This window comes from Cavia porcellus, unplaced genomic scaffold (assembly GCF_034190915.1).
Source record: "Cavia porcellus strain 051 isolate PalLab524CR breed Dunkin Hartley unplaced genomic scaffold, mCavPor4.1 scaffold_9, whole genome shotgun sequence".
Taxonomy (NCBI): Eukaryota; Metazoa; Chordata; class Mammalia; order Rodentia; family Caviidae; genus Cavia; species Cavia porcellus.
In genome coordinates this window covers 45,913,831-45,937,813 of record NW_026947492.1, presented here as the reverse complement: position 1 = coordinate 45,937,813, position 23,983 = coordinate 45,913,831, and the positions used below count along the sequence as shown (strand labels likewise).

Genomic DNA, 23,983 nt, shown 5'->3' with positions numbered 1-23,983 from the left:
CTGGTTCTGTCTATTTAAATTTATAATAAAATATCTTTATTAGTTTGTAATCTCATTATACTATCTTAGACCAAACTATTACTAATGTTACTAATGTTACTAATACAGTAACATTATTTTGTAACATTATTGTGGGCTTCTCTTTTCATCTTTTACAAGCCCTAATTCAGGCTTTATTTTTACATCTTATCTTTCAGTATTACTTAAGTAGCTCAAACAGTAGGAATATTTTAAATTAAAAGAATTTTAGGTATGCAAATAAGTTTAACACTAAAATCAAAAATACAAATTTAAGCATTGTTAGCATTTTTCACATTTATTTCAAATAACAAATTGATTACACATACATATTTCAGACATAACTGAAAGTATTTCTGTAATTTCTCTCTGACCTCTTCTGTTTCGTGAGATAACATTCTGAAATCATCTTTCCACTTCATGTTTTATAATAATATTCACTCTCCAAATTATGACTAGGTAAATTATAAGGTTGCCAACCAGGATTATATATCCTTTCTTATTCAATTTTTGGGTAATATTGGAGATAATTTTTACATTGAAAATTATTCTCTCTGCCGGAATGTAGACATCATAAGGCCAAATAATTTTATCTGCTTTATTAATAGAAAGTATCAGCATTTAGCATATTGCCTATGATGGGATTGTGACATGCTATTTCAAAATATGGTACTTTGGAAAACTAAATAGTTTAATCTATGGAATTTGAAAAGCAACAATTGCAAGGAAGATGCCTGACCTTCCCTCATCCTTCTCCCTAAAACAGGTCCTAAGACTCATGTGAAAGATTTCTCAGGTATACTTTGAGGAAACAGCTATCCTTAATCACTCAAAATAAAGGAGCCCAGGTAAGATAAGTTTACCCTAGTTCACTCTATGATTTTATTATTGAGGAAAACAAACCTTTGGGAACTGAAATTTAAAATCAAAATGGATAGCCTACATTAAGTAGCTCTCTCATCCTGCATCTGTTAGCTTTGCTTGTACAGGCTGCCTGAAACACCCTATGCTTAACCATGACCCGCGCTGCCCTGTAATTCAACCTGCTCAGTCCGGTTCCCTCCACCTTTCTAAGTGCCACTCAGTTTCTTGGTGTTGGGTAAATCTAAAATTGTGATAACACTGTCACAGTTCTCTGCAACTCTTCACTTTCCTTCTCTCTCTCTCTCTCTCTCTCTCTCTCTCTCTCTCTATATATATATATATATATATATATATATTTTTTTTTTTTTTTTTTTTTTTTTTTTTTTTTTTTGTGGACCAAGGATTAACACAATCTTGTGCTTGCCAGGCAGGTGCTTACACTGCTGAGCTAAATCCTCAGTCCTATCCTTCAAATTTAATGTAAAAACACATTTACTGCTTCTTCATGTCCTCACTCATTTCCTTAGAGGGGTTCCTAAGTCACATAAAATTTATATTAGCTGGGCATGGTGCGATACAACTGTGTTCCCAGCTACTTAAGTGTCTAGTCAGAGAATGAGCTCAGGAGTTTGAGACTATTCTGCATAACATAGTGAGATGTCCCCTACAAAAAGGAAAAAAAAAAAAAAAAGAAAAACTCATACTGAACAAAAGTGTATACTTTTCTCTTGTCAGTCTGTCTTTTGCTATAGGAGCCTCAGCAAACAAATCTAGGGAAGGTGAAATGAAAAGATACTTTTCATTCCCTCAGAGAAAGCACTAAATCCATATTTATTGAATGAATGACTAGATGATCCCATGGGTGAATGAATAAATAAATAGTTTTTAGTTAACTTTGGGTAAATCTAAAGTCTTTACTATAGTTTACAAAGCACCCCAAGAGTCGGCCCAGGTTTCTGAGGTTTTCTGTATCATTTCTCCCTCAGGCTCTCAGTTGTCCTCGGTTCCTGTGTTTGTGCCTTTTTTCATTTCAGTTTGTTCAGCAGTCATTTTTCATTCATTATGGTAAGTACATCAGCTAAGAGACACTTTTAAATCTCACCTACACTAGCTTTCACTGACATGTTTCCACAACATTCTGGTTATAAACACTCAACATCTTATTATTTGTCAATACCATATTTAGAATGATCATCTGTGTTACAGCAGAGATTCTGTCTACTAATTGCTAGCATAGGTATGTGGTAATTTTGGATAAAGAGTCACTATCTGCTATCCTCTGTGAAAACTAATTAACTTGGGATGTTACCTATGACCTGCTCTCAACTTTCACTTAGAATTGTATTTTTTGTTCTCGTGGTTTTCAGATCAGGTACTTTTCTTTATGTTGTTTCTGCTAATGCATTCTGTGAAATTTATGGTTGCCATTGAGAATATAGAAAACTTAAAAACTATTTTAATGACTTAACTAATGATAATATATTGTTATAATTCAATGCTGTATTCCTGTATATTTATAGACACATGCACCCACACACACACATGTTTGTATGTCAATAATCCGCAAGAGCACAACTCATAAGTATCTTTTCTTATTCTTCATTTTAGTATCATTCTGCATAAAAATACACAAACACACAAATGCAAAAGTATATGGAATAAGGTATAGATAAAAATTAATATCAGTTGATTGCAACTCCTAGGTGTTTTTTGAGCAATTACTTATTTCTAGGTATGCCTATATCTTTTAGACATACTACAAATTTTACAGGGTTTTGTTAGGATTAATTAAAGGACATTTTTCTGATGGGTCAAACATTTTCTGCCACAGGAGAAGCATTTAATTTGTGTTAGTTGTTATTTTCTATATGATGGCATTAATGTAAAGTTGGCCTGAATTGTCTGAAGTGAGTAAATGAAAGCCAACTGGTTAAAAGAAAGACTTGTGGTATTTCTTAAAGTAAACCCTAAACATTTGAGACAGATTTTGGAATAGCTGAAGCTAACAGAATAACCAGCTCACTAGCAATTTTAAATGACCCCTTAGTTTGAATTGAAGTCAGTGAACTAAACTTCCAAGTAGTTATAGTTTCTTTGGAAAAGTGCTGGATATTTTAGTGAAAGTTAAACTTCATAAATCAATTGGAAAACCTTTCCAGGTTTGACGTTTCTCCAATCCATTGTCCCCCAATTACTCTCACACTTAAACATGGAGGCAGATTTCATACTTTCATTTAAAAATCTCCACTGGACCTACACTGTTTAGGATAAAAGCCAAGTTCTTTATTCAGAGATGCTCTTTGTCAGCTAGCTGAAACATACATACCTTAGCCTTCATTTATAACATTCTCTTTGTTTGACACATATTTAGAGAGATGTTTACTTTATGTCATGCATTGTGTTACATTTTGGGATTACAAAAATGAAAAAAATAGTATTGAAAAATATTTAAAGAAAGAAATAGAATTTAGAAATATAAAAGAGGGGACTTAGTAGTTTAAGTACATTAAGCTTTCAAGGGGAAGGTGATACCTGAGCAGAATGGAGAATAGTAATAATTGCTCAGCTGAAGAAAGCAGAGTAAACACATTCTGGGCTGAAAAAATAACTTATGTACAGACAGGAAGGAATAAAATAATGTGTATAGGTAATTATAAATAGCTTTACTAGCATACTGTAAAATGAGAAGTAAAAAGGGTTAGTGACTAAAATTAGAGCAATTATAAGAATTGAAGGAGAGAGAAAATTTTATGTATTACTTTGAAAACCTTAGAATGTATCTTACAGACATGAAGCCAAGCATCGAGTGATGCATTCAGGACACACTGTCTCTATAGCACTTGAGAAATAGAAAAATCATGAAGCTTACACTCATCTTCCTCCTGCTTTCTCCTCTCAAGGAAGTCATTGAACTTTCATTGGCAGAGGAATCTGCACAAACAAGCCTTGTTGATTTACCTCCACATTTTACTATTTTATCATACTTTTTTAATCTAATCATACTTCTTTATGTCTAGCAACTTCATCAAATCTTGCATAAAATTACATGAGCATATCTGTCTCTTTCAGCCTTAATTTCCTTATGAAATTTCCTATCCTATTATCATGTAAGATATATGTATACATATAGTGTGTATATATATCTGTACTAGATTTTTATTAATTTATCTTTTGTTATAGGGACTTAACTATGAACTTTAGATATGAAGGAAAGATATTTCTTTTCTGTTCATGGGCAATATAAAGAAAAATATATGCCTATTTTATATATTGATCCAGTAGCAGATAAATAGTAGACCTAGAGCTATGTAGCATATAACTGGGGAAGCAAAATAATTTATCACAATGTCAAATATGGGGGCCGGGGATTTAGCTCAGGGGCTTAAGCACCTGCCTGGCAAGTGTGAGGTCATGAGTTGAATCCTCGGCAGCAAAAAACAAACAAAAAAAGGTCAAATATGAAGTTGTACCAATGGAGAGGAAGGAAGGAAATTTAGAATAATTAGCAATTTAAGTAATCAAGTTTAATAAATGGCTAAGCATAGATGGTCAAGAATAGAAGAGTCTAAAATGACTGATTTCTCTTTGGTTGAGGCAATAATGAGATGGTGGTATCATTAACTGAAAGAGGAGACAGAATAGTGGGGTGTTTAAAGTTTTGTTTTGAGACAAGGTCTCGGTCTGTAATTCAGGCTGGCTTTGAATTCATAGTATAATCCATCTGGCCTCAAGCTCATGGAAATACTCTTACCTCAGTCTTCCAAGTGCTGGGATTACAGATGTGTATACTGCTGAAGAGATGTAATAGGAAAGATAAGTACAGTGGTACCTTGGTTCAAGAATTTAATTTTTTCCTCAATTCTGGAAAACATGGCCATATTCATATTTTGTGGGAAATATGGTTTCATTTTCTTCATCATCTGGTGCAGTTTGCAAGCCAAATTGTGCACAAACATATTCCTGTCTTACTTTTTTCTTGTTATTGTGATACAATACCCAATTCCAAGAATTAAGCAAGGAAAGGTTTATTTAGTTCCTGGTTTATGGAAGTTTCAGTCTATAATCAGCTGGCTCTAAGCAGGATGGCATGGCAGAGGAGGAACAGTTCATGGCCAAAAGGCAGCAAAAGCAACAAAAACAAAGAGAAGAGAGCAAACCTCTTTCCTTCCTTTATATTGTATGCAGGTTGCTCACCACACAGTGGATATAGCACTCACATCAGAATCATAACATTGGACCATGAATCAATAACCATAAACTCTAGAAGCCCACCCTGATGATTGCATGAAATTTGTGGGGGACATCTAAACATAAATTATAACATTCTGACCCTGATCCCCCAAAGACTCATGTAATCTTTTCTTGCAAAACACGTTAGCACAACTTTTAGTTGCCGAAGTCTTAACAGTTTCAGCATTGCTGAAAAGTCCAAGCCTCAACTCTCCTTCAAGATATATGGAAAACCCTTAACTGTGAGTCCTACACATGTGAAAAGAAAGTTAAACACTTCTAACATGCAATGGCATAAGATAAATATTTCCATTCCAAAGTTACAAACAGGGATACAAAGGAATGGGACTGAGGCAAGTACAAAATCCTGCAGGGCAAACATAAATCCTATAATTCCATGTGAAGCCTCCAACGTGATCTGTGGCCAGTTGTAAGCTCCAAAAGGTTTATATGATTCTACTCCTGCAGCATTTCTAGTGTTTGTTGGTCCTATGACTTCTCTCTGGCTGATTTTGCTCCTCCTTACAGGTTACCTCAGATGATTTACACATTTCTGTCTTTTCTAAACTTTTGGGATCTCTATTATACCTTTGGCTTCTCCTTCACCATTTCACATACTACCTTCTTAGAGGCATGTTATCCTAGGCCTACTTGAATTCTAGTTGGAAGCTTTTTTAACCTCAGACTCTTGCATTTTGCATGTACTTAAAACCAGCACCATGTGGATTTTGCCAAGGGTTGATGCTAGCTGGAACAGTAGCTAGGCTTGCTTCTTTCTTGACTGTAAGAGTCAAGTGCCTGTATATTGCTGAGCAGTCTGAATCCAATTCTGAGGGACAGATTTTCTTTTTTCTTTTTTTTTTTTTTTTTTTTTTTTTTTTTTTTTTTTTTTTTGTCTTTTTCGTTTTTATCGGTACCAGGGATCGAACTCACGACTGCCTGCTTGCAAGGCAGGTGCTTATGCTGCTGAGCTAAATCCCCAGCCCCAACAAATGTTCTATGCTTTTGCCCTTCTGGAACCTGATGTGGTTACTGCCATTCCAGAACCTGGCATAGCCACTGCCATTCTGAAACATGGTACTCTACAGCTTTCTTCTCAAAGCAGTCTTTTACCTTTGCAGTTTTGAGGCTGCAAAGAGTAGTAACTTGCTGCTTCTTGTGATGCTCTCAGGCCATCTTTTTTATTCTCTTATTCCTTCTCAGCAGTCAAGATCTCCTCATATCTGTCTTCGTAGTCCAAAAGTTTTACTAGAGCTTATTTCTGGCCAAACTCACATTTTAAATCATTCTGGTTGGCTTTTTGCTCTTGATTTGCAACATAAATCTGGCAAACACCTACCAACAATAGCTATTTCACCACCTCAACATTTGACTACTTTGAGCTTTCTTCTGCCAGAATAGTCAGCCACCCTTAATATTAGTCTCAGAAAAAAAATCTCTGAACATGAGCAAAATGCAGACAAACTTTTTGTCAAGCAGTAACATACATTGTCAGGAGTCCAACAGTCAATGTAGTCCTTCTTCCAGCAGAAACCTCTCAAGTCTGAACTTTATCAGTTTTCTGGTCTTATGAGCTCTGACCAGAGTCTTTTATACAGAACAGCCTAACACATTTTAGTGCTACTATTTTGGATGACATCTCTGAACCTTTCCAAACTCTTCCCACAAGCCATTTCCAAGAGCTCTTGAACCACATGATCAGAAATAATCCCAGCAATGATCTCACTCTTAGTTCTACATTCTGTCTTAGTTATTTTTCTCTCATTGTTGAGACAAAAATATCCAACACCCACAATTAAGGAAGGAAAGATTGATTTAACTAATTTTCTGGAGATTTCACTCCATAATCACCTGGATTCAGCCAGGGTGGTGTGGCAAAGGAGCAGCATTTCCTGGTGGCAGAAGACAGCAAAAGCAACAAAGCAAAAAAAGGCAGAGTGAGAGAGCAAGTCTCTTTCCCACTCTTGTATTGTATGCAGGCTACCTGCAGGACAGATGTAGCACTTACATCCATAATCCAAACATTGGACTGTGAATCAATCATAAACGCCAGGTAACTGCACCCATATCTGTATGAGGTTTTGGGGAGACATCTAGATATAAACCCTAACAATTCCTGAACCAAGGTACAACTGTGAATGTTTTTTAAAAGGCCATGATGGTGATGTGATAAAGGTTGTACATGCTATATTGAAATATCTTTGGGTTAAACAAATAGAAATATTCGACATTTGTTAGATTCATGAGTTGGAAACTTAGGAAACCAATTAGGTTGAGCTGGACTATTCAGAATCAGCATGTAAGTAAGAGTCATAACCATTAAAACAGATTCACTAACTAGGTGCTTATCCATTTACAATAGCTGACATACAAGGTACTTTTAGAAGTTAGAAGTATTCAGGTTAAAATTAGAATGAAAAAAGAATGTAACAGTGATGTCACTAATACTGTTTCTCACTTTCTCCTCAAAGAAAGCAATCATATTTTTTTTTCTTTCTGACATTTTAATGTTGTGGGTTTTTATGCATGAACATATATAAATTAGTTCACCTATTCCACAAAATGTGTTAAATGCTTTGGGTTCTGCACTTGTAAGAGGAGGAGAAAGCATGTTGTTTAATTGCAAAATTAGTACTGAAATTCTGTCACAAAGCAGTTATATATTCTTTTAATACATGTTTTTTAACAAAAATTCTGTAAAACTATTAATCATTAAAAATCTTAGTGTGAAGATATCTTGATATCATTGTGGTAGCCATTGCTGATTTCCTATCATCTTGTTTAGAAATCAAATAATGCTTGTATTGTTTGTTTTGATTGGCTTTAGTCTGTTTTCTATTATCTGATTTTAATATGTGTGAAGGTATGGACAGCTGTTTTGAAAAAACAAGAGATATTATGGTAGCCATTATTGATTTCCTTTTATCTAGTTTTGAAGGCCCATAATGCTTTCATTCTTGTATTTTGGTTGGTTTTATACTATTTTGTTTTTTTTAGTTTATTGTGTGTCAAGGTTTTGACAAAAGTTTCAAAGAAAGTGAGACATGGCAGCCACTGTTGATTTCTTATTGTTTTGTTTTTAAGCCTTGTGTTGCTTGCATTGTTTTCTTCTGGTCTACTTTGTTCTGTTTTGTTTTGTTTTGTTTTGTTTTATTCTCTCTCTCTCTCTCTCTCTCTCTCTCTCTCTCTCTGCTCCTCTCTCTCTCTCTCTCTCTCTCTCTCTCTCTCTTTTAAAAAATGATGTCTTGATATGTTCAGGACCCACAAGATTTTTATAACTGGGTGCTTTAAGTAAGCTAATAGAAGTTTAAGGTTGCTTGTGAGGGATGGAGTCAGACACTGATGACCTTTGGATCTGGTATCCTTTAGGAGCTCTGCTAAAATCCACCTTAATTGTGAAACCAGTAAGTAATCTGGCATCCCACATAGTAAATCCTCTGCCCAGAAAGTATCTGTGAGCCTCAACGAACATTCTTTCTCTTTTCTTGCCCATAAATCTGTGTTCTGTTATTAAATTTTACTCTTATTTTTTTTTCCTTTTCCTTTGCTGCAGGTATTTTAAGATAAAGGCAGCGACTTAGTTTCTACATTTTTAATTCATTAGGTACATGAAATGAGAGTATTGCGGAAAAGATGGTAGGAGTCATATTCTGGTTTTTAGTGTAAATTTTAATAATAGCTATTAAATATAGAACAGAGAACACAGTGATATGCAGGAACAATCTTTTGAATAAAAACCATAAGCAAAGGCAAAAAAAAAAAAAACAATAATGAAGTAGAGCTAAGTCTTATTCAGTGCCAATATTGTTACTTAAAATCTCTTATCATTGGAGGCTCCTGCTTCAAGTAAGGAAAGTCATTAAGACAAGCAAAGCAGTGCTCAAACATTTACCCATTTAGGTGCTAAATTTTTGCCCTTGTGTATGTTGTGTCACTCTTCCTAGCTAGTACTCTCTTTCTATACCTCTATGGCATACTAAACTAGGAAAGTCTGAATATGTCTTGAGAATGCCTAAGTGCTTACTAGACAACTAGAAATTCTGGTCTAACTTGGGATACAGCATGGAGTAAAAGTAGAACTTCCCCTAAGATCTAAGGATTTTCACGATTATTGTCAGGCTTTTGGTTTATGTCATGCTGTGTTCCCACCCACTAGAATTCTTTGTCACACAGATAAAATCATCCAACATCAGGATGTTTGGGAAGTGACCCTGTTCTTCTGTGTATTTATCATTTAATTCTAGAGGAATGTGCTGGCTTTATAATACAAGTACCTGTCAGATCATCAGTTGGCCAGGACCCCAGCTGGCATGCCTTGCAGGTGTACTCATCAAAGACATACTCATTCTCCTTACAGGGCGTGCAGGTCCAACAACAGCTAACTTCTCCCTTCCGAATCACCTAAGGAAATTATTTAAATTTTTGATTAATTCTTTTAAATTTAGAAATTCTTTATTGAAATGTATTACACTGTTTTAAAAAGCATAAAGGCTCTTTGTATAAATTACTTAAAATGATATCAGATAAGCATAAAAAAGTGTTAATATCTGGTAATTAAAAAACTAGTATAAGTTTAAATAATGAATCCAGTGCCATTAAACTGGCTGACAGTAGAGCTGAGAATTAAGTTATATCCAAGTCATAGGATAATTAGATTTTGATACTTACAATAAGTATCTATGTTTATACTCATGTGTACATACATATAATTGTGCAAAACTGAATTTTCACCAAGACTGTATGCCTCTTTTACTGAACCTACCTTGACTTTTTACCACTAGTGAAATAATTGTGACCAGAAAACATCTTACATATTCCATCTTCAAAAATCTGTCTAAATTTATGAAAATAATTTTTTTTTTTTGTCTTTTTCGTTTTTATCGGTACCAGGGATCGAACTCACGACTGCCTGCTTGCAAGGCAGGCTCTTATGCCGCTGAGCTAAACCCCTAGCCCCTGTGAAAATAATTTAAGAATTTGTTTTGGATAGAAATAATCATAAAAGTTTCTAGATAAAAGCTCTCTCTCTCTGTCTTCCTCCCCTCCCTTTCCAAGGGTCTTTGCACTAACTAGAGGTAATTTCTTGATCTGGTTCAATAATACAGCTGATTTTTTAATATTTGGTAGCTTTTCCTTTACTTAAGAAGAAGATAAAGTCATTGAGAGTACCTCTTCATTTATTTAATTTTTAAGACAACAGAAAGTATAACACATGAAGGAGTTCCAGATGTTATCTTTTAGATACGGATATATCTCCCCCTCCACCACCACCTCTGGAGCATTAATAGCCTTTGTGGAATACACACAGAATTCATTTGACATTTTTATAAATTATTAAACCAGCTGTGATTATAATTTATATTCCTCATCTTAAAGGCGGCTATGTTAGTATTCTTTGATAACACTGTCTAAATACATATAACCAATTATAATTATAATTAGCATATCTTTATTACATTTTATGCCATCCTTTATAGTGATTCTTAAAACTGCAACACTACAGGTTGAAAATGATGACAAAAGAGCCTGAAACAACTTTTCTCTAAAATTATTTAACCAGTGAGGCAAAACTGATAATTTGGTTTGTTTCATTTAGCTAAAATACTCTTAATTATTACAATAGAGTTAGGCATGCCATATGGTTGATGTCATTAAAACATTTGATTTTATTTATGTCATTCTTTTTTAGAATAGAAAATTCAGGTATAGTTAGCTCATATAGTATGTTGACATAAATGACGTATCAAGTAGTATATGCTGGAGTTCAAGCCTCATGCTCACAAATGTTAAGCCTTATTAGAAGATAGACTTTATATTATTATGAAAGATGTAGAGGAACAAACATGGAAACAACACTAGGCTCTGGTCTTTCTTACAGTCACTAAACAGGCAGCTTTGAATAGTACTCAGTCGATGCCTTGTTTCTTCAAATGCCCTATTCGTTGTGTTTTAATAATGTTTTATAAGATTCTCTGAGGATTAAATTATATATCACAGTAATTTAAAGTAAAGAACACCTGAAAATGTTCTTTAGTTGTGTTAATATCAAGCATACTTACTCAAAGAATGGAAAAACATAAATTTTCAGTGTAAATTAAAGCAAATTCGGTAAAGCTATCAATAATAAAATTCTGAAATAAAAGTTTATATATTTAGAATATTGAAAAATTACCTTTTTAGACCTTAACGAGGACTAGCAAATAAAAACAGCTCTACTTATCCCCCCTAAAATGCTGTCTTCTTAGCATTCATTTTTCTTTGTGAATATCAGTATTTTGCTGGCATAATTTCATATACTTTTCCAAGAATGATTTCAATATTGCAATATCTTTTTGAACCAATTGTGACAACTTAATCTGTCTCTTTCTAATCATTCAAAACAAATTCATTTTATTTTTTATCATGTTATATTCTATGTCATAATCATTTTTAATAAAAATATGGTGGCTGTTCAATTCCACAGCAGTTCTGAATCATTTTGAACATAATGTAGTAGTGGCACTTTTTTTATAACTAACAATATGTACGGTGCCTGGGACTTTACTAGACTAAGCCTTTAAGCAAAACTAAGTTTGCAAATCTATCAACAATGACATGAGATTTTATTATTAATAAAATTATTAGTTACAACTCTAAACACTATTAAAAAGTGAGACCAGATTACATTTGAAGATTAAAAAAAGAACAAACACTTTTACCCAATAACCAGAGATAAAAATATTTTTATTTTCATTGATATAAATTTTCTGTACATAATGTTGGCATTCCTTGTGTGGAGTTGATGCATGTGCTTAACACGGCTTAATTTCCTTTCTTATCCCCTTTCTCTCCTTTCCTTCCTATTTTCCCCATCTCTTCATCACCTTGCCTTTTGAGAAAGTTCTATTTCCTTTGTTCCTTATTATCTATTTTTTATTTTACTCTTTGTATTTTGGGTTTTGTGTATAAGGAAACAATGTGATACTTAAGCTTGTACCAAGGGTAACAAGATTCTTTATTTTGTAAATTATTTCCAGGAGACTGAGGTAGAAAAGCATATCTAAAAAATCTCTGAAATCAGTCACCTAGCAATTTGAAGTTGGTTTAAATTGAGTTTCAGTGAAGCATCAAAATGAAGAGATATCTTTATCAGATTTTACACTAAATAATCTTTCTATAGGAGCCTCTGAAGATTATGGACATTTGATATTCATAGTTGGTCAATTATAAAGGATTTCACAGGAAGTGTTGTTCTGCAAGATTATTGGTTAAGATGCATGCCTATTTTGTTGCTTTTATCAGGAGTTAACAGACTTTCTTCAAAGGGCCAAGTAGAAAATATTTAGGCTTTAGGCCGCACAGTCAGTATTACTACTCATCTTTTAATTGTTGCTACAGTATCATCAAAACAGTCATAGAGGATATGTTTAAAAATACACTTAGGTGTATTTCAATTAAAACTTTATTTATAAGAACAGAGTGCTGACTATATTTATCCTGTGGGAAAAGTTTTAACTCTTTGTATACATGATAACAAATTTTCTGATATTGGATGAACTTTTAAGCCATTTAGCAGGTAATTAATAATTATGTTTTTTTCTTTATCTTTCTTCTTTCTAGTTTTATGCTTTCTAAAACTTCAGAAAACCTTTTGGGTACCTTACTACCAATAGTAAAATATTTCTGTTTCAATCAAACATCTCAAATGTTTTGTAAACAGAGTTAAGGTAAGGTTGATTGAAAAAAAAACATAAATAAGGCAAATTGTTTCCTTGCCTGCAATAGTATTGTATACCTATTTTATCAAATAATAAATTATTTTGATATGCTAATTTCTCTGTTAGGACAATCCAGAAGAAATAGTTATACATGCTTCCCCATAAATTTCACTTTCATCCTATTATTCATGGGCTATTTATTTTCTGGAAGAATAGATAAGTGACATTTTGCCCCAAAGTTGCTTTGGTGTCCTCAAATTGCCAAACACCTTTTTAACATATACTTCTATTGTTATAGTTAGTAGCTAATAGCTGTTAGCTTTATTATAGCCTGTTCTTTTTGACAGATTCTTCTCTCCTGAAGTCCCAGATAAAGGCAACCCTCAATTCTCTTGTTCTCTCATTCCTCCACTTCACTGGCCTGCCTCTTCCACTGACCACCATCTTACCTGAGAGTATTCTCTCTGTTTTGTCTATTTGCACAATATCTATTTCTTTATCTTCATTTACACTTTAGAAGGAAATATTCTCCAGTCTTCATTCTTGGTCCACATATTTTGTCAAAATGTTCAGGTGGAGCAGTTTTATCTTCTGTAAGATTCAACTTGAGCCATATTTGCTTTCTAAATCTGGATCTTTAACTTTATTTCTTATTGTTCGAAGCCAGTCGTTCCTGGCAAGCTATCTCAAAATCATCATGCTACCAAGTAACCTGTTACCTTTCTCTATTCCAATCCTTTTGTTTCATTCCTGAGTATAGCACCTTGCAGCTACTAGAGTTGGAATTACAATTTGATATTGTAGACTTGTTTTTCTTCTTTAACCTGATGTTGAACCAGAGCTGAGGTGGACTGGGCCTACCTCTATAATGTTTCACCCAAGTGCGTTCCATGAGCTCTTTTTATTCTCATGGTTTCCTTCTTAAATTAGAGCCTTTCTCACCATCATCACTGTGTACTATAACTTCTCTTATTCATTTCACACTTTTTGTAATTCTCTTCATTAATCTTCACTTGTATAAAACTTCTAGTCAAAATTATCCTTTGACTCTAGGTTAATAGAAGTCAAGTTGAATGTATGCAAAACGACACTGAAAACTCTACAAATTGGCTTCAGTCCATCATTTTAATTTTTCTTTTATAACCAATTAGAATAGCCATCCATACACCCTTGATTATTAAATAAATGTCTAGCTAACCATTATTGCAGCTTTTCTATTACTGCTATTTCTATATAAGTGATCTTTCTCTGAAATCATAACCATTTCTATGATTAAATGTTTGGCATTTTATTCAAAATAAATCTCTCACATAAGTTTATATAATGTACTTTATCTCATCACATTTTCATGATATTAGTTATTTATGCTCATGATATTTAGTTTTCTTTATCTGGACAATAATGGATGCATTACCTATATTTGTAACGCTGATATTAACTATTATATTGGGACATTCATAGATACTATTAAATTAGTTAGTAGGTTGCATGCTAGGCCTTCAAGAATTAGTGAAAACAAAGTAAAGAAATAATTTCCAATTTTAGAAGCTTACAATGTAAAAAGTAAAACAAGTGTCTATTTTTATTAATTTTTATTTGTATATATTTACAATGCATAATAATTATACTTGTTTTGTGATATTGGTGTATATAAATATATAGTCAGTATATATGTATCAGATTTTGATACATATATGGTCTTCCTCATGCTCTAATTTAAAAGATAGCTAATGATACTTAACACTGCTAAATTTATAATGAAAAATCAAAGAGATAAAGACTCCATTTTACCTTTATCTGGCCTTTTTCACATGGCTCACTGCAAACAGATCTGATTATATTATTTTTCTTGGACCATACTTCATCATCATCCATTTTTAATTCTCCATTGTCCCAACTTCCGACGTTGATATAATCAAAATAATCTTTTCTCATTTCCTTGAAATTCATTATTTCATACCTTAGGAACAAGAATATAATAATCATTCAGCTAAGAATATAACCGTCTATGAAAATGCAGTGGACTTTATTTCCCCAATGTATCTATATTCATATAAGCAACGCTGAATTTTCCATGACAGTGCATTTAGGATAAGAAAAAACCTGTCTGTTTCATTTTCTCTTCAGAAGTCTTTTCCTTTTTACTTTCAAGCTTACACCTGAAATAGAAAATAATCCCATGTGAGAAAGTAACTTGACCTAAGAAGGATGAAAGAGTTTTGAAATAAAGAATTTAAACAAAAACTTCTGACAAATGATAGGAAGGTATTTCTCTACATTCAAGTAACAACATAAAATTTTTCTTTATTAATCAAATGAGAAATTTGGCAAAACTTTCATCTTTTTCCTCAGTGTCAGGGAATATAGAGAGAATTTGAATAAGAATAGATTTTTACTTTTCATAAATTATCCTTTGTCAATGGTTAAAAGAGCTATCACAGGAATAATGTTTTTAAAAATCTGCAAATAATTTCTAATGCATCTAGTGCATTATACAAATAATGGAACAGAGAAATATTTTATGAGTTCTCAGACTTTGTTATTACTCTTGGTTTTGATTGTGTACAGAGGATAAGCAGTGTGCCTATTTGAAAACTTTTCCTTACATTTCAAGAGAATGAAATAATTGAACACATTGGATGATCATTACCACTACTTATCAGTTTGTACAGGTAGGTCAAAGTTCACACAGAGCTCAATTTTCTTTATACTTCCAACCCAGTACTTTTAGTACTGACATATAGGATCTTAAATATACTTCCTCCAACTTTTCATGCTTATTATGTGTAGCTATCTAGAAGTGTGGATGGAGGAAAATTTGCTAGCTTTTGGGTTCCAGTGATCATGTTACCTTATTCAACACAATATATGCTCTATACAGAAACTGAAAAAGCAAACCCAGTGCCAGTAGTGAAACTACATTTTAGCATTCTGATTTTATTCAGGATCACTTTTTTTAAACTTTAGTGTTTTTTTTTCATAATATCAATTGATTCCTATATTTTGTTTTCTAATTCATAGCTCAAAAATTGTCTTGCATTTTTTTATTTGAAGTAATTAAAATTTTTGGATGAGTCTAAATTTCATTTCTAAATGAAAATTTATAGTGTACTTTCTTTACATGCTGTCTTAGTGATCAGATGGGTACTGTGCATGCAGACAGTTGCACAGAGCACTGAAATAAAAGGAACTCATATTATGTCACTGGCTGCTCCAAATATCTAATGTTTGGAGTCTTAAAAGGTGACTTGCCCACAGAAAATGAACATTTTGGTCTTGGGGAAAGAAAGATTGATATCAGAAGGCTTTTTTCTTTGCTGGTCATGATTTGAAAAGTTATCACGATCTCCTTATTTGCTTGAAAAATGAACTATCAGCTCCATTTCTACCAATTCTTAAGTGAGATAGAATATAGTTTGAGCTGTTAATTTTACAGATAATGGAACTGAAGCTCACTCAGATTAGTTAATATGATCAGGGTGCAGAAAATGCAAGAGTGGAAGCCAGGTCTTACCTAAGCATTTAGAATTGATGTCTACTGTTTCTTCTCCATTTAATTATTTCAACTTTGCTCAGGACAGCCAAGAGATCAACTCTGTTGCTTATTTTTAAAATTTAAATAGCTTGGCATTATAAAGTTCTAATATCTATATTTATGGCTCTCAGAAATGATAAAAAAATTGCTGAGTGTGGTGGGGCACACGTAATCCCAGCTCTCTGGAGGCCAAAGCAGGAAGATCACCATGAATTTGAGATCAGCCTTGGTTACATAAGTGAGTTCAAGGTGTGCCTGAACTACATAGCAAGACACTGCCTCAAAAACAAAATAAACAAAAGCTAAAACGTGAAAGGATGTAGTATTTTAAAAAATGAACATCAAAACTACAAAACTGAAATGTATTTAACAAGGAAATGTTTTAAAGAAAAGTTAAATGCTAGTTTTGACTTAACTCATCAAGCTGTTAAACTGAGAAAATGAATTTTCCCTTTAGAATTAGTCTTTTTTCCCCCCATCTGGAAGGCAAACATAAAGAGAGAATCAATGATAGCTCTGGTTACAAGATTTAAGGTTGCATTTTTGAAACTACAATAGCAGTGTTCTAAAAAGAAACAGGGCAGAAAAATTTACTTCTTAAAGTTCTTCCATTTTCTTGTGAATTATATTTTTAAAAAATTTTAAGGATGCTCTACAGCTTTTTTTTTTTACTGGTACCAGGGATCAAACTCACGACTGCCTGCTTGCAATGCAGGTGCTTTTGCTGCTGAGCTAAACCCAGCCCTGCTTTTTTTTTTTTTTTTTTTTTTTTTATTGCTCTACAGCTTTTATTTTCTATATATTTTTCTATCAAAATGAACGTTTTAAAAATATTTTCTTTTAAAACAGAGTCTTTTTGTAATGTTTACTCATTATTTTATCTAGAAGGTTGTATTTTGTCCAATAAAACAATAGGAAGTAATTTAGTGTCCTGTTTGTTATTGATGGATTTGGTAAAGATCTCAGTCACCCAAAATCAGTATCAGAAGCAAAGATTAGTATTACTCAAGTCACAGAACATGAGGGTATAAATTCCCCAGCCCAGTTTCTTCTTCCTCTTTCTATCCCGTCTCTACACTTCCACCATCTGGCGTCTACATCTTGCGGCTACCTGAATCTTCCTTCTCATCACAATATCCTTGCATATTATCTCTCTCTTCTTTAATATCTTTTCTTTTTATCTCAATATCTCCATGTCTATCTCTTCCTTAACTGTTCCACATGTTAGAGCCAAAATAATTTGAATTATTTTTACATGAATTTTATGTTATCAAAAACCAAAATATATTGCAAAACAAGAAATTCTAATAAAGCATTTATTTAATAGAAACTAGAAGAAATCAAGGTTCTGTTAAACAGAAATAGTACATTTCCTAAAGGTAAGAATTCTGAAACCTGGAGTGCATATCCAGAGATAGTGCGGAAGGTGCTCTTTCCTTAGGAGCTGATGAAAAGATGTCAGGGGAATTGAATAAAAATTGTGGAAGAAAACTGTGGAGAGAACTTTGTTCTCATGGTTATCTCAGGTTATAATTTTAATCTAAGGTCCTTTTAAAAAATTTTAAAGTGTAATTTTTTAATATGACAGGGAGCTTACCCTGGTTCATAAAACAAAGCAATTGTAATGATCTGTATCTTTGGAGTTAGGTAGCTATAGATTGAAGAAAGACACAGAGTTAGACCAAAAAAAATAATAATAATCAACATGGAATACTTTTCCACTGTATAGATTAAAGCATTTCAAACATAATACAAGTAAAATTATTTTTTTAAAAAATCTAAGATTAATTATTTGATGGTTTTTAAAGCTTGAGCATTGCTCTTGTTCAAAATTTTCTATTTGCTCCATCTATTTTTTCTCTTTCTTGTCCTTCTTCTTTCAAGTTAATGCTTTAAAATCCTTTTATCATTTAATGATACCTCTGTATTAAAATTTTTGTGACTGATTATGAGATTACCATGTGTATTCTTATTCTAGTTGGTGTTGTATTACTTACTGTAAAATTTGACGAACTTGCCTCTATATAATTTTATGTAACTTTATGTCTTATTTTCAAATATTTTATACTCACATCCTTATTGAATCCACATTTTAAATTTTGGTTTAAATATTTGTATTTAATTTAACATTTGCTCCTCATGTATCCTCTCACCAATTTAGTTTATTTTAATATTAAAGAATTATAGATTGATACTACTCTAGACAGAAATTAGTTCTTTAAAAAATGATTAAAATATACTCTACCAATCTACAGTTCTCTGTGACAGAGTGTATTGCTTTCAGGATCTTTCTGTTAAGACTGGAGATGCTGTAGAATCCTTCGTTACCTTAGTCTCCTCTGATTCATTGCACAGCTGGGAATCTTTTTGATCCAACAGAACAGTAACTTACTACACAGAAATATTTCTCAGAAAAAAATTTTTTTAAGCTTTTTGATACTGGTTGATTGACAATTTATTGTAAAAGATAAGAAGTTGAAGCCCAGGAAACTAAGTTAAAATTTTAGCTCTATCATTTACTAGACTGTCTTTGGTTCTATTATTTAATCTTTGTAAAGTTTGGTTTCTTCATATGGAAAAAAATGATAATATTATGCACCTTCTACAACTAAAAAACCCCAATTAATTTAATTTATTGTTGAAGAATACACAATCAATATAATATATATTCTATATCCTATCACAGTTAATATAATATATAATCTATACTAATATATAATATGTATATATAATATATATATATATATATATATATATATATATATATATATAGACAGAGAGAAAGAAAGAGAGAGAGAGAGAGAGAGAGCCCAGGTTGCTTGTAAATAATTATAACTTCATAAAGAAACATAACTGGATTACTGGGAGAAACAAAAAGCTGCAAAATACTCTTTCCTGGGTCTGGTCCATGCCCTTAGAGACCGATTTTGATAATTTATTATTACACTAATATAATATGTATACTGAGAAGTACATGAATAGACTAAAAGCCTATATATTCTCTGAAATTATATGCAAAATTTTGTGTATATTAGTCTGAAAGAACATCTAGAATTTTATCAGGGTCTTAAAGAGATTTATGTTCCAAAGAAAGTTAAGAACCAATTTCCTAAAAGTATCCTCTCATAGCATAACTAGATTATGTGTAAAGTTGATATGTCCTACTGGATCCATGAAGGTTCCTACAATAGAACTGAGCCATCAGAGAAATTTTTCAATATCTGGTTTGTGGTACTGAGATGATCCCTGAATGAAAACCAAAATTGGGGTAACTACAGTCATCACTCTATTAGCAATTCTCAAACTGACATCAGTGCTCTAGAGACGCATACTGATATAAATCTATGTATCGACATCAGAGTGTTGGCCTTAGTTCTGAACCTGAACATTGAGCTCATGGGTCAGCCATCTCTAAGAAGATTTACAACACATTGGAAGTTTCTTTTGAGCTTAAGCAATTCTTGTATTTTTCCCCTAGCGGATGCACTGAACATCCAAAAGAATAGAAGACAATGTGTGAAAAGTCAGCTTATCTTGGCACACAGCCTGACTGGTGCAATACTCTTCAAGTCTCTAGAACAGAAAAAAAAAATAGCCAGCTTTTATCTTGATTTATTACTGGAGCCAGTTGTTATATAGCAGTCTAGCATGTGAGATGGTAACAGCTGAGTCCAGCTCAGCTCCAGCTTACCTAGAACACAAAAATGTGCTAAACCAAGATTGCTGGCAGGAAGTGTGAGCACATGGCGTATGATGGAGGGATTCATGAGATCTTCTGTTGGCAGGGTCAACCCACACTTGTGCAAGCACAGCTGTTAATCATAGATTCTGCATGAAGAGCACTTGGGAGTTTTGCAATGGGTGACCGAAAGACCTTGGTTCAAATGCAAAGTAGAATGAAGACTTTCCACTGTTTCACATCCAAGTAAAATTTCAGTGAAATCATTAATGGATTGAAACAATCCTGTGCAGATCAATATAGGATTTTGGTGCAAAAGATAGACATGAATTCTAGTGCGATTTGGGTACCTAGTGATTTGTCCAAAGGCTGACCTATAATTAATGAGAAAGTTTCAGATTTCGCAGGCACCTCTCTGAAAACAATGAGAGATGAAATTTTGGAGAAAAGGACAATTTATTTCTCAATGAGGGAGAAATTGCTCTAGCTGGAGGGTAACAAAGTAAAATATGACTTATAATGCACTGTAGGTATAGCAAACAATATAAACGCACCTTGACCTGCTTAGGGATTACCAGAAATTGAATTGTTCCTGTTTCAGAGTAGTTGAATGAAGAAGATAACAGAGATTAGACAATAATATGACAAATATATTTAAAAATGACAGAGATGGCTTTTGTCTATTTATGATAAAATGAGTTTCCAAAGCGAAATTTAGGTTTTGGAAATGTGGTGAAGATTTCAAAAGGACAGTTTGTGTCTCATGATTTGTTTTCTTAGCCACAGGATAAAAGGTAGTAGTTCCTTTGTTCAATATGAGCTGGGCTAAGCAAACTACAAAGAATACAAGCAGGCACCTCAGAATCAAGAGTTGTCTATCCTTTTAAACCCATCATCAATGGGGAGAATTGTAACAATACCTTCCTGGAGAGTCTCCATTCTCATCAAATAGGATCATATCTCCAGAAACCCCAGTGAAATTGGTTTTCATAAGTGAGTCCAAGAGTTTCCGTCCATCAATTGGCTTCATTGCATCACAGAGTCCTGCGTATCCTGGACAGAGGGACATCTGCATGTTGTGCAGCCCATAGGCCATGGAATAGATCGCATTGATCACGAATCCCATTTTGGAATCCTGAACATGATGTGTTCTTAGAGTCAGAGAGCCTGTTGGGAAACAAATTAAGGATCAACTTTGAGACTTAATTTTACTGTAATTACGTTCATGAGTCTTGAATGATTAAGGAATATTCCAGAGCAACTTACATGAATTAGAATCAGAGGCAATATTAAGAAACAGCTGCCAAAATATTATGCCTAATAATTATCTCCTGTTTCAGAGGTTTTTTTTTCTAAAACCTTGAGAAAGGTCCAAGTCTGGTAACTGAACTCTGAGATTAGATCCAAAATAATACCGTATTTCTGTACTGCATATTTTTTCCTTAAAGACTTATTAATTTCCTTAGTGTCAGCTGTGATAATATATCTGTGTGGTTCAGAAATCTTAAACAAATCACTAGTTTCCAACTATTAAGTCCTCCTGGCTGAAAGTAGATCCTCTACCATCTGGCTTTAGATTACTTATTTGATGATTTATCACCATCACTTTGAGGCTCAAAGGATATGCTCACCATAAACAGGCTTATTTGGAAATTATGAAATACAGCATTCAGACTCCATTAATTTATTAATCCAATAAACATTTATTGAGGTCAGATATATATATATACATATATGTATATATATGTATATATATATGTATATATATATGTATATATATATATATATATATAAATCTATGTTATGAATCATAGGCTAGAATAACTTCCCTAATATCAGTCTACTGTCATAATAATCTGACTTTTTTTCTTATTCAGAATATAAAGACTTGGGAGAAGCATACTCCCTGGTAGAGGCACTAACTACTGCAAGTGTCCTTTGTATGCAATTTAAAGAATAAAAACAAGGCTAACTCTTACTGACTGAGGGCAAGAGGAGGACGGTGTTCAGTAGAAAACATAGAGGCTGTGAAATTTAGGGCCTTAGAATTTTTCTCCTTTTCCTTTAAAAGTTTTATTTTTCTGTGCAGAAAATAAAATTCAGTGAGAGAAAGGAAAACACTTAGAGAGTACTATAGCAGAATGCTGATAGATGTGGTAGCTTAGTGCAGGGTAGGATTCTGATTGCATTTTGAAAACAGAAAAAAGTAGGATGTGTTTTAATTTATTAGATATGAGACAGGGAAAATGAAAAATCATGATGAGTCTAGGTTTTCAGTTCAAGCATTCATTGGTGGTTACAATGCTACTATTTGATCAGAGAAAAAGAAATTGGTGAAAGTAAAACCCCAAAATACTGTTTGAGTTATTAAGCCAGGCAGACTAGTTTGTCAATGAAATAGATAAGACAACAGACATCAGTGGCTTTTCCAGGGTGTAAGTACTAGAGAAGGTAGGAAATGTTCAGACTCAGAATCTGTTGTGAAAACACAACTGACGTGACCAATCAGTTGACTATCTTGCATATCAGATTCCTGACTGAGATCTTGATTAGGTCTTTAAAATTTCATTGTTCTCAGATCATCATGGTGGGTTTGAGGTAGTGAGCACTCACAAGCTGCTTCAAAATATGTATGCAAACCAACGCATATTGTAGGAAAATAAATTCTGATTTTTTCTTTTTTTAACTCTTCAAGATACAACAGCTACTTATCTCCAGAGAGGCAATATGCAGGCTCCTTAGGAGTGAATGTTGGCTCAGAAAAATGTTACCTGTGACACAGAAAACTAAAAGCAGGTAGAAGTGGAATATACTCCAGCATCTGGGTACAGAAGACCAGACTTCAAGCTTCAAACTCCTCAGTATGGTTGTTGGATAGCGTGAAACCCATCTGTGGCAATCATCCAATTTGGTGGAAAGATAAAACAAAATCAAACAAAAATTGGTAGGTTGAGTGTTGTTACAGGATAAAGAATTCAGCTCTATGAGATTTGAGGAGGGAGAAAGAGTCTGAGTGTGGAGCAATGTTTGTGATTCCTACATTTGTGGGATCTTCCTGGCGTCTCATCCCAGAACAGTTCCAGGGTAAGCAATACTTCTGCTCACTCAGACACTCTCAGCGTAAACAAGGGAGTGCAGACACTGTGTCTGAGAGCTCACTCTGCAGAGTTTGGAACTTGAGAACATAATGCTGATCTGTCAACAACCTATGTAAGTGAGATGCTTGGTAGCGGACTCACGTTTTTCCCGTACCTTCATTTGAAACACTCCTGCCACTCAGAACCTTGCTCTAGCACCCAACCTCAACGATGGAAGGATGGAATGTAGCTGTGGATGGCCTTAGCTTGTTTCTCATATGTGGGCAGAGGCTGGGAAGAAGAACTATGTATAAATTAATTTTTTTTTCACAACCCTCCTTGTACAAGGTGGTTTCTAACAATAAAAATCTAAGGGAAATGATTGTGCCATTGTCAATGTCTGCACAAGGAGGAATATTAGACCTAATTTTTTTGGTTTGATTTTTCTCTTTGTGGGGGTGTATGCATGTGTGTTCTTATTTTTGCTTTTATAGTGTGCTTTTTTTGACATATTTTCTTAGATCAAGTGTTATTTCATAGGGTTTTCTAACTGCTTTTCTGTAAGTTCATTAACTGGATTTAATCTCCCTATCACTTCCTAGTTAAATTCTTTTCCTTACTCTTCATATTTTCTTTCCTTGTACCATCTCATATTTCTCTGCTCTCAACACTTTATTTTTACACGTAAAACTATTATCATTAATGTATAATTTTTTCTAACCTATCCTACATAATTATTCTCTACTTCCTGTTCTGGGTTAGTAAAATAGCAGATAGTTTTAGACACGTTTACAATCATAGGTTGATGTATGGTTGGAGTTTTAGGTGTTGACATTACTTGTGGTTATTTTCTCCTTATAAAGAGGTCCGAGGGATTTGAATA

General features: G+C 33.4%; 1 protein-coding gene and 1 long non-coding RNA gene across 4 annotated transcripts in view; one reads left to right on the top strand and one right to left on the bottom strand.

Moving 5' to 3' along the window:
• Window positions 1–23,479, top strand: part of LOC134477674 (uncharacterized) — a 56,725-nt gene extending 33,246 nt beyond the window's left edge. The window contains exons 2-4 of the long non-coding RNA XR_010049804.1: window positions 785–866; window positions 1,869–1,947; window positions 22,719–23,479. This is a non-coding gene — a long non-coding RNA (uncharacterized LOC134477674). The remainder of the gene's footprint in view (window positions 1–784; window positions 867–1,868; window positions 1,948–22,718) is intronic.
• Window positions 1–23,983, bottom strand: part of Grm5 (glutamate metabotropic receptor 5) — a 478,225-nt gene that overhangs the window by 67,949 nt on the left and 386,293 nt on the right. For all 3 annotated transcript variants that reach the window (XM_063256291.1, XM_063256289.1, XM_063256290.1), the window contains exons 5-7: window positions 20,944–21,190; window positions 14,601–14,769; window positions 9,387–9,513 (exon numbers count right to left, since the gene is read on the bottom strand). In XM_063256291.1, coding sequence (XP_063112361.1) covers window positions 9,387–9,513; window positions 14,601–14,769; window positions 20,944–21,190 — 543 coding nt within the window. The remainder of the gene's footprint in view (window positions 1–9,386; window positions 9,514–14,600; window positions 14,770–20,943; window positions 21,191–23,983) is intronic.